A 12,205-nucleotide genomic window follows, 5' to 3' on the forward strand; every position below is an offset into this window, starting at 1 on the left:
TATCGCTCGGCGTTGTTCAGGTCTGTTTCGACCCTTTAGAATTGGAATCTTTGAAAAGTAAAAATTTTGCATTATGTAGCTTGTTATTCTCTTTAAGTGAACATTTTTCTGGTTGAAATACACCGAAAAATGGCGACACAGCAATCAAAAAATTGTAAAAAATAAGGGATTTCCATAGAAAAAAGCACTTTTTTGATGTAAGTAATTTTTGGTGTTAACATGGTCCAATTTGAATTTTTTCTTCAACGGAAGGAAGAACAAGCCTTCTTCTATCATACTTACAATTTTGGTCAACTTGTGCCGCAGGGTCTCGGAGGAGATAATGTTAATTGAAGGCTACCAAACCTGCCATACACAGACAACTTCAGCTTTATATATATATATATATATATATATATATACTCACACACATGTGTGTGCACATGCACGCATTACACAAACACATTAACTGCTGGAATGCCTTGAATGATACCTAATGGTTTTCATGATCATAAATCTCAAATTATCGTTTATAAGTACCACTGTGACAATATAGAAACAAAAATATTCTATAGTAGAATATATAGTAGAAGACACATGCCCAAGGTGCCACGCAGTGGGACTGAACCTGGAACCATGTGGTTGGTAAGCAAGCTACTTACCACACAGCCACTCCTGTGCCTGGAAATGTATATATATATATATATATATATATATATATATTATACACGAGGGCCTTCTATATAATTTCTGTGTATCAAATTCACTCAGAAGTCATTGATTGGCCCAAGACTATAATGGAAGACACCAGTCTGATGTGTCACGCAGTGAGACTGAACCCAAAACCATGTCATCGTGTGTGTGTGTGAGAGAGAGAGAGAGAGAGAAAGAGAGAGAGAGAGAGAAAGAAAGAAAGAAAGAGAGACAGAATCAAATAATTACCGAGATAGTAAACTATTTCTAATCTTTGTTTTTTCTTTTTTTTTTTTTTATTTTTCGTCCTAAAACTCATAGAATGATAGCCTACAAATCCTTCATACAAGCATCTGGATAAGAATGGTATGTAAGCATTAATCTTCATATCTCTGTAAATTGAAATAATGTCATTGATTCACATAATGTCACTCGCTGCAGATCTTGCTAGAAATGTCGCCATGCACACATACAGCACCAAATCACACTCAACAAACCTCCTAAACACACACAGGCTTCATGTTCATCAAGGCTCACATACAGAATAGCGCAAGGCCCACACTCAGTGCAACACAAAGCCAACACATAATACAGCGCAAAGCTCACACACAACACAAGGCCAACATACAACGGTTATGACGAAGAGTGTTTCAGTTGATCCGATCAATGGAACAGCCTGCTGGTGAAATTAATGTGCAAGTGGCTGAGCACTCCACAGATACATGTAACCCTTAACGTAGTTCTCAGGGAGATTCAGCATGACACAGAGTGTAACAAAGCTGGCCCTTTGAAATACAGATACAACTCATTTTTGCCAGCTGAGTGGACGGGGGCAATGTGAAATAAGGTGTTTTGCTCAAAGGCACAATGTGCTGCTGAAAATCGAACTCTCAACCTTGCAATCATGAGCTGAATCCCCTAGCCACTAAGTCACACGCCTTCAACCCAAATACAACTCAGCACAATACAAAGCCCACACAGAATGTAATTTAGGACTCACACAGAACACAAAACAAGGCTGATGTACAACACAACACAAGGATCATGATTACTCAATGTAAAACCCTCTCACAACACAGCACAAGCCCTTTCACAACACAGTGCAAGTCTCTCTCACAACACAGCACAACACCCTTTCACAACACAGCACAACACCCTCTCACAACACAGCACAAGGCCCTCTCACAACACAGTGCAAGTCCCTCTCACAACACAGCACAAATCCCTCTCACAACACAGCACAAGACCTTCTCACAACACAGCACAAGACCATCGCACAGCACAGCACAAGATCCTCTCACAATACAGCACATGTCCCTCTCACAACACAGCACAAGACCATCACACAGCACAGCACAACACCCTCTCACAATACAGCACATGTCCCTCTCACAACACAGAACAAGTCCCTCACACAACACAGCACAAGGCCCTCTTACAACACAGCACAAATGCCTCTCACAACACTGCACAAGACCCTCTCACAACACCATCTCACAACACAATTCAAAACACACACACACAATAATTCTCATAACACTTACAAGGTCTAAAGATAACAACCGACACAATAACACAAAACTCAAACACTACACTCCCACAACACGGCTGTTCAGATCCATTCTAGTTGTGACAGAAATGTAAAGGGACTTTGTTTCTGTATTGCTGTAGCAATGGAATGATTGTAGACTGAGCTGGAATAAGACCGATTTTGAAGACATCGACCAAATACTTGTGTCTAACAAAGAGGTTTGGATTCCTGATATTGCGCTCTACGAGAAGTAAGTAATCCTCTGTTTTAACCCTTTAGCATTTAACCCAGTCGTATCTGACCAAAATATTCTGTTTTGTGTTCAAACTGGCCAGATCTGACCTTTCACACCAACCATACAATATCGTTCAAAAATAAATATTTATATCATCGAAATCCTGAAGCTATGAGATACTGTATTAAAAGAATGGGAATAAATAAACGTTACATTTGATAGAGTCACCTGAATGTTGGAAAGTTAAACATGTAGGCAATGCTATTTGAAACAGGTTTGTTCGGTCGCAAAATATTAGCTGGGAGTCAACTACAGTTATCTCCCCTGTTGAATGTTCTAGAACATTCCAAGCAACAGAGTTTAGCTCTCCCCCTTTGCTTGCATACAAGGTGTAACTGCTAAACCACACACAGGAGGGCGTTAGAAGTAATATTGCCTACTTAAGAGCGAATTCCAATTGAATTGCTCTCTTCTTCTGTAAGACATGATGAGGTCAACATCAGAGAGAGAGAGCCAGGTATAAGGATTCGATATTCTTTCCTACCAGCAACTCGCTATGGTATTCTTCACCTAGTGCCTGTCTGAAAGTAATTTTTGTAGTTTGAATTCCTCCTATTTTCTCACTGTCATCGTGGAACATGAGGTTCATAATCTTAATATTTAATTCCAGATAACCTCATTGAACATTGTATACTCACAGTATGAATTCGTTTGTGATACGTCTGAATAAAGCCTTGGATACAAAGTTGTTCACGCTCTGATACAAGTGTATGTTGTCCCTTACTGTACCAGAGGTATAATACAGTCATTGAATTAATGACCGAGTACAGTCACTAAAGTGTTGACATCTTCATTAGTGACTTCCTTCACTAAAATGGTGACCCTGAGCAGTTCTTCACTAAAAACACAATGCCTCTAGTATTAAATGATAAACCTCACCCTTTTCAAGCCTAGCCAGGCTCATGGGCCCGGTTTCCTGGTTTCTGTGGCGTATGTGTTCCTCCCAGCTGGGAGGGACACCAGTCCATCGCAGCATTACACAAGAAACAGGAAGAGAGAGTGAGAGAAAGATGTGGCGAAAGAGCACAACAGGGTTCGCCACCCCTGCTGAGCCTCGGGGTGCTTTTAGCTGTTTCCGCTCAATAAACACACACAACACCTGGTCTGGGAATCGAAACCGCAATCCTCCGACCACGAGTCCACTACCCTAACCACTGGGCCATTGCGCCTCCATGCCTCTACTATTACTAATATTCAAATGCAGCTCCTACTACTAATGCGTGTTTTTGTTGCAGTTGTTGTTTTAACGATGATGATGCTGTATAAACCCAAATCATTCTTGTTTGATCACCAAATACCTATGATCATGAAAAGACACTTCATCTGTAATCATACATACAGGCCGTTGCCAGCCTCGGCTGGCCCACGTGCCGGTGGCACATAAAAAGCACCATCCGATCGTGGCAGTTTGCCAGCCTCGCCTGGCCCCCATGCCGGTGGCACGTAAAAAGCACCATCCGTCCGTGGCCGTTTGCCAGCTCCATCTGGCACCTGTGTGGGTGGCACGTAAAAAGCACCCACAGAGTGGTTGGTGTTAGGAAGGGCATCCAGCCGTAGAAACACTGTCAGATCAGACTGGGCCTGGTGCAGCCTTCTGGCGTCACAGACCCCAGTTGAACCATCCAACCCATGCTAGCATGGAAGGCGGACGCTAAATGATGATGATGATGATGATGATGACAGCCATTACAATCTTTACAAGTAAATCAAATATCATGCCTAGCAAAAAATAAAATGAAATGAGAGAAAAAAAAGAGATTCAGTGTGTAACTTTTAATAGTGGTTTGCATCAGCAAAAATAAGTTTATAACTTTGGGTAAGTCTCATATTTTAGGAGACAAATGGATCCTGATGATCAAGACTGTGGAATATGAACTTATAAATGTATCTAGGACTACATTATCTTAATGCTTCCACATCTTCAAAAACTATATGATATGATCTGAGGAAGATTTTTTGCCGATTTTTCTAGCCATCCATGCTACTGCTGCAAACGAGTTCTCTCGTTACATTTAATGTAGATATATGTGTATGTCACATAAAGGTGGCGAGCTGGAGAAGGCGGTGAGCTGCCAGAAATGTTAGCGCCAGGCAAAATGCTTTGCAGTATTCCGTCTGCCACTACGTTCTGGGTTCAAATTCCGCCGAGGTTGACTTTGCCTTTCATTCTTTCAGGGTTGATTAAATAAGTACCAGTTACACACTGGGGTTGATATAATTGACTTAATCCCTTTGTCTGTCATTGTTTGTCCCCTCTGTGTTCAGCCCCTTGTGGGTAGTAAAGAAATATATATGTGTATGTCACACAACATTTCAGTACACCTGAGATGCTATTCTTACATAAATAATTTTTTTTTTATTTATTTCATTTTATTTATTTCAGTGTGGATTATGTTCTGAAAGGGATCCTGGAATATTACAATGTCAGAATATTTTCCAATGGGGCTATGTATTACCGTTTCCCATCAGTTGTCAAAAGCTCCTGTATGCTACAGACCAAGAATTTCCCTTTCGACAAACAGTTCTGCAATATGACCTTTTCATCGTGGGCATACTTCCTTAATGAACTGGACCTTTATCCATCATCAGTAACTGGAGACACGTCGAATTACGTACAGAACTCAGAGTGGGCTCTCATCAGTCTTAAAGCAATCAGAAACGAGGTGAAGCACTCCAGTGGTGTGAGCAGTGAGCTAATATATGTTATTTCGCTCGAACGGAAACCGTTTTTCCACATCCTCAGCTTCATATTTCCCTGTCTTTTAATCAGTAGTATATCTCTCCTGGGTTTCCTATTACCACCGAGTTCCGGAGAGAAAGTCTCCATTGGTGTAACAGTTCTCCTCTCATTGTCAGTGTTCTTATTAGTCGTCAACCAAACACTTCCAGCCAATTCAGACGAGATTCCTTATATAGGTAGGTGCATTTTGGGTGTGTTGCTTCTCATGTTCTCTTCTTCGTTTTGACTAGTATTTGTTCTTTCTACAGTAGTGGTAAGAGCTCAATGACCTAATTCTATAATGTGAGCACAAATGACCTTAACCAGTCGAGCATGTCCCTTAGTGGCTGACGATATGTGCATCTCTGATCACGAGCAGAAGTAGTGGGGGAGCATCATAGCTGTGTGTTGAAAGGAATTCTTAGAGGTTTGGATAATTCACCTTTGGAAACATGGGTGGTTCGTTCAGCATCCTTAAACAGTCCTTATTCAAGTACCTTTTGAGCGGAATGGGCTACTCGACCAGAAGAAAATTCTAACTGGGCCCCACCTACAAGGTTACGTGATCTTTATCTTGATATGAGATCACCATGTCGCCAACATATGGTTGTGATGCATGTGCCTAGTGTACCCTTATCAGATGGTAGCTATGATGGGTATACTGGGCTTCGTATATTTTACCTCAGTGTCACTTTGACGGCATGGACTGCTCTCTCACTCAATAATAATAATGATGATGATAATAGTAATAATGATAATAATAATAATAATATGCCATAACATTAAAGGAATTTATTCAGTCAATGAATGAGTCTGTAGATAGTCGCCTGACTTGCTATCAATAGTAACCAAATGTTTCTCTGCTTTAAAGAGAAACCCTGAACAGCAGAGCAATTCAATAACAGATGCACAGAACGTGGTTTGTGAACACAGATTGGAACTGGACAGAATTCCATCAGTAAATGTAACAGATTTTATCAAAACAAGTTAGCATAAATGTGTTTGTGAGAATGTACATATTTACTTCTTTTGCAATGCTGACTGAATAATGCGTTGTAGTAAACGTTATCGAAAACTGTATACATGTATTTTCAAGTTATCCAACATATATTACAACAATTTGTAATATATGTTGGATAACTTGTCGTGAATATGTACATACATATATTTTTTCTTTTACAAAATGAATGGAATAATGTATTGTAACATCTAATGTAATCAAGCAGGTACTTTACCAAAGGTTAAGAGAAGAATTTCATACCGTGCGTGATTTTAAACTGGTGGAAGTTATTCTGTGTAGATCGAGTCAGGGACGAATCTAGCTAGGAGCAAGACCTTAGTGTAGTGAGCAAGGTAAAACGTGACACCATGCCTATAAGCTGTCAGTGACAACAAAAAGAAAATGAAGCAATGTTGTGTTTGAATTGTTAGAACATGGCTAAAATTTTTGATTGAATAAACTTTATGATTGGTTAAAATAACCTAAGGTGGGCACAGTTCATCGAAAAGATAACTTTGTTCACCATTAAACTGTTAGCCAAAAAGTCAACTTCGATAACCGTTAGTCAGTTAATTCATTAAAAATGTAACGGAAGTTATAGATAAACCGTTAACATTAATTTTTATTATAGAAAAAAAAAACATCAGTTTTTGTTCTAAAACCACTAAAAACACCTTTAAAATGTGCCAAAAACTATAAAATCCATTAACAATTCAATTGAAGTTAACGGAAGTTAACACAAGTTGACTTGAGTTAACAGAAGTTGTATCTTTTCGGTTTGAACGGCAGTTTTCAACATAATTTCTAGGTAACTAAAAAATTTTAAACTTCGTATACTGGTAGAATGTGTTTATAAAACATCTTTTTCTCTTGGCTTTATTGAGAAAATTCTATAGTTTGTAAGATATTTGTTGTTTTCTTTCTTCAATTTCTGCAATTTCAACCAATCAATGACGTCTATTGTGGTGAAAACATTCTGTGCCGTATGAATATGTCCCTCGTTTAAGAAACAGATTGGGTTTATTTACATTTCTGAAGAAAAAAAGATACCCTTCCCCCCACCCCTAACCCTAAAACAGATTGAAATGCAATAGATCGATACTAGGTTCATAATTATGGGTGACAATTTCATATGACACCGCTAGAAAAAACTGCCGTTCAAACCGAAAAGATCCAATTTTTTTCTATAATAAAAATTAACGTTAGCGGTTTATTAATAATTTCTGTTACATTTTAAAAGAATTAACTGATTAACGGTTATCAAAATCAACTTTTTGGTTAACAGACTAACAGCTAACGAAGTTAACTTTTCGATTAACGGTGTCCACTTTTGGAAATCAGTTGTTGGCTCATATTATTTTATTCTGTAGTATTGTATTATTCTCCACTGTTATATTCTATCATTATGGCATATTCTAGTCTATTTTATAATAGCTTCTATCATATTGTGCTGTATTCCTTTCTATTCTGCTGTATTCTGTTGTATTAGAGTCTTTACAAAGGAGTTGTCTTTTTATAAGAATTGTTTATTTATCTTTGTTCTAGGTATCTATTTCGCTAGTTGTATGATGTTGGTCTCCCTGTCGTGTGTGATGGCTGTAATAACGGTCAATATTCATTATAAAAGTAGCATGGGAACGACTTTCCCTGCTTGGATGGAGAAATTACAACAAAGCTGGCTTGGAAACATAATTGGTCCGAAAGCAGTTATGAAGAATACACCTGAAACTTTGGCCGAAATTACAAGGACCCATTCATCAAGAGTGAACCAGGTAATTTCCAGTTCCTTTGGTTTAGATATTATAACATTAAAGTAAATAATTTAGCATCAAGAAAATTGCTGATCATCTGATATATGTGTGCGTGCATGTGTGTGTGTGTGTGTGTGTGCAAATACACACACACATACAACAAAATTAATACTTCAGTTCTTACACCTGAATAAGTTAGAATTTTGTTTTACATAGTGGCACACACACCACGCTTGCACACAAGCACACATATACACACACAGTACATGTAAAACACATCTTAAATTTGGTGTTGTATATGTTTTTCTCTTTCTCTTGTCAAAAGGACAGATATTGCAGTATTTGTACAGAGAAAACATCTTTAATGGACTTGCTGTGTTAAAAACACAATAAACATCAGAGGGAGGTGAAAATTTGTCCCAGTAATGTCCAGCGAGAGTGTCACATAGATTTTGGCCTTTTTGACCATCAGCGATGTTGTGAAAAGCCGTCCAGCTGAATAAAAATCCGATATATGCAACTGAGGCAATATTTTATTGAAATAGCCGTCTATGTACCAGGGACACTAAATTCTCCTCCAAGCATGTGGCTGGCTGCCAATGCACACCATTGGAAAGGCTTAAAAGGTTGAAATGCATCTGGCACAATCACTGACCGTTCCTAGTACGAATTTTCACATCTCTCTAATATTTATTGTGTTTTTAAAACAGTAAGTCCATCAAAGATGTTAGCTCAGGACAAATACTGCAATAACTGGACTAAGAACAGCGTGTATACATTAAGTATGATACATAGATGGCTATTTTAATTAAATACTGCTTCAATTGTATATACTGCATTATTAATAAGCCGGATTGTTATTTGCAACATCAGTAAACGATTTAGTCACTTTTTCATTTATCAGGAGCGACGAGACTGTAAGCGCCATTAGAAAAGCCCTAAAAAGGTCTAAATGCATTTGGCACTCTCACTGCCACCCGTCAGAACAAACTTTCCTCTCTTTCTCTCCCCTTCTCTCTCCTCTGACATTTATTGTGATTTTAACACAGCAAATCCATAAGAGATGTAATCTCAGAAGAAATATAGCTGTAACCAAGCTAAAATGATAATAACAAGGGCACTCGCAGAGCACCAATCTCTGCTAAAGCAACACCAACATCCTCTCAATGATTAGCCAGAGATGATTATTAAAATGAGAATATCTGAAATAAACTTGACTGCTCTCACAAATGAGAATACTAATGAATAGAATGAACCCAACCACTCTAAAAAATTAAGTAAAAAAACTGTAAAAATATTCCAGAATCCTTGTCCGGTACCTGATCGATCCCAATGGTAGTCATGGAATGTGAAGGTGGCTGTAGAAAATTTAGTAATAGTAATAAATAAAGGGTTTATCATAGCATCCCAAGATCAATGCCTACCTACAAGGAGCTACCAGGCTTAACATATTAAAGAATGGCAAGAGCCCAACATGTCATGTATGTAAACAACAAAATGAAATCACTGATCATGTTGCCTCCATGTGCAGTCTTCTTGTGCTTACAAAGTATGATAGAGCAACAGGCATGATAGAACAGCACAGTATATTCACTTGGTAATTTGCAAAAACCTGGACCTGCCCCATCATGAGAATTAGTGGGAACGCAAACCACCTCCAGCTTGAAAATGATCACATCTCACTCCTCTGGAACTTCGCCATAGTACGGTTCAGATAGAATCAATGTGTCACTGTTATCTCGCTTCCACTTCATCTAACAGGTTTCTACATATGTTTCCGTCCACCCAATTTAACTGACAAGGATTGGGTTGATCCGGGTGATTGGCTAGAGTACAAAAGAGACCATTATTTAATGTACTTCTCAGTGACCACGAAAATATTATCAATGTCAAAATAAAAGTTTTTTTTACGTAAATTTAATTTAAATTGAATAAATTTTGATTCACTTCTATTCATCTTTATTTTTATTTCTTTTTCTTTTTCTCAAGTTTAATCCCAAGAAAGAAAGTTCCTGTCACAGACGTAAAGGAATCGAAGGTTTAGCTTACCACAATAGCTCATTCGTCAGTGATGGCGATCGCAACGACGACGAAATATCAAGCATTGAGAAAAACGAGAAAACAAACATGAAAGAACATGACAGCCTGATTGAAACCCTGGAATTATTTCTACAATATCTCACTAAACACGACAGTTACATGGAAAGTACCGTTGGAAACAAATGGAAGCTCTTTGCCCTGTTCCTGGACAGGACATTTATGATCACTCATATTATAACATTTATTCTAACGACGGCGGCCCTATTGATTCTTTGTGCATACTTTTAAAGTATTTTGCCACTGTTTTAATAAATTACATGTACATATATACAAGCATATATACATACAATCGTACATGCATATCACACGCATATATTTACCAAGACACTTGATGTATGAGATCAAAGGACTTCGCAGAGTCAGTGATATCGTTGACCTATACATATTAGCAGCACTACTTACCAGATCCTTATTTGTTTCAAGAGGACTTAACAGAGATGACGGATTAGTCTTCTCAAAAACGTGACACACAACAAATTCAGGAAATAAAAAAGGCATCTCTTTTTTAACTGCAAATACACAAATACACTGCTACCACTAAGCCACACCCACAAGATAAACCAATATATATATATATGTAAAAGACTTGAAAGACAAAAAATATTACAATCTGACAAAGCGGCGACCGGTGAAATTTTGAAGTTACTGTCAATCTTTCCTTAGTAGAAATAAATGTGATACTCTACTTAAATGTATTGTGTGATCTTTCAACTAATGTTTGACTGTTTTATGCATAGCTGCACTTACATACATATATCTAGAGCAAGAGAGAGAGAGGGAATTAAACACACACACACACACTGATATGTCCCATGATGATGATGTATTTTTTTGCCTATGGACCTCTTTCGTTCCTATTTTACTTGGGATCGTGGGTGGGGAAGTCTCGTAGCCATTTCATGTCTAAAACCTCCTATTACATTTTTATGATTATTGGGAATTGTAATACAGTTCTATATTAAGGGATGAGGAATTATGTACATTATTTACATTTGACGGATATTTGTCCTCATCTTGTTTGTTGTTGTTAACAACAAACAAGATGAGGACAAATATCCGTCAAATGTAAATAATGTATTGGAAATTGTATTTTAAAATTTGTTAAAATTTTGTGTATTATTGAAGTAAAATCAATTCATTGCAAATAAATTTTAACAGCAAAATCATGGGACCCCTAATGACCACATGGACCCTGGTTGAGAACCACTGCTTTAGAGGGTCGATACAGTGAGCTCATGCCCTTTTTTTTAATTATTATTTCTATGAAAACAAGCACCTATGTGTCTGTGACATTCAATTGGCTAAAATTGCCCAAAATTTGCAAACTTTAAAAGCTATTAACTTTTTATTTATTATTTAAGGTAAAAATGAATTTCATTTCCATAATTAGCATACAAAACTACATCAATACACCTAATTTGAAATCAATTAGAAAAAAAAAATTGAAGGAATTGGAAAATGAAAGCCAACAGAAAAGTTTTCTTTTTCTCTGAAATTATTACCAGGAGAAGCAAAAGTTTTTGAATTCCATATACACCCTAGGCATTTTCAGCAGGTCTCATATACCACAAATTTACCAACACAACACTATTTATCTTGTTTCTGCAGCAGTAATTTACAGTCGAGCCGTTAACATTATTTAACACTTCAACCAGTACAAACAGAAAAGTACAATATTACGGGTTCTACAGTTCATCATCCACCAAACTGTTTGAGGCAGATAAGCTATATTTAGTTGTAATTGTGGCAGTTGGGGTGTTGTTGGTAGTGTTGCTGGGAAAGGGGTTGAAGTCATGGTGGTGGTGGTGGCTGTGGTGTACTAATTAATGGTGCTGCCGATGTTGCAGCTACTCGACTTAGAAGGTGCCAAATGGAGAAATTGTTCTGTCATATTTTTCATTCTTGTTGTTCTTGTAACCAGCAATTTTAAAGAGGAGTGAGTAAGTGGATTACATCTGCCCTAATACTTGATTGGAGCCTTATTTTATTGACTCCGAAAGGATGAAGGGCAAAGTTGACCTTGGCGGGTTTTGAGCTCAGAACGCATAAATGGACGAAATGCCTCTAAGCATCTGCCCAGTTTGTCACCTTAATAACAACAACAACAATAACAATAACAATCCTTTCTATTATAGGC

General features: G+C 37.7%; 1 protein-coding gene across 2 annotated transcripts in view; it reads left to right on the forward strand.

Annotated features, from left to right (window-relative positions):
* The window catches only part of LOC115217909 (neuronal acetylcholine receptor subunit alpha-10-like), an 18,527-nt gene extending 7,865 nt beyond the window's left edge, over positions 1 to 10,662 (forward strand). Inside the window, exons 3-7 of one of the 2 annotated variants that reach the window (XM_036507960.1) lie at positions 994 to 1,038; positions 2,344 to 2,453; positions 4,882 to 5,414; positions 7,763 to 7,980; positions 9,958 to 10,662. In XM_036507960.1, the coding sequence (XP_036363853.1) occupies positions 994 to 1,038; positions 2,344 to 2,453; positions 4,882 to 5,414; positions 7,763 to 7,980; positions 9,958 to 10,296 (1,245 nt within the window). In that variant the 3' untranslated portion in view covers positions 10,297 to 10,662. Of the gene's footprint in view, positions 1 to 993; positions 1,039 to 2,343; positions 2,454 to 4,881; positions 5,415 to 7,762; positions 7,990 to 9,957 lie in introns of both variants that reach the window. The other variant, XM_036507959.1, reaches the window with a different exon arrangement.
* The last annotated feature ends 1,543 nt before the right edge of the window (positions 10,663 to 12,205 follow it).

The sequence above is a fragment of the Octopus sinensis genome, linkage group LG12 (genome assembly GCF_006345805.1).
Source record: "Octopus sinensis linkage group LG12, ASM634580v1, whole genome shotgun sequence".
In the NCBI taxonomy this organism is placed as follows: domain Eukaryota; kingdom Metazoa; phylum Mollusca; class Cephalopoda; order Octopoda; family Octopodidae; genus Octopus; species Octopus sinensis.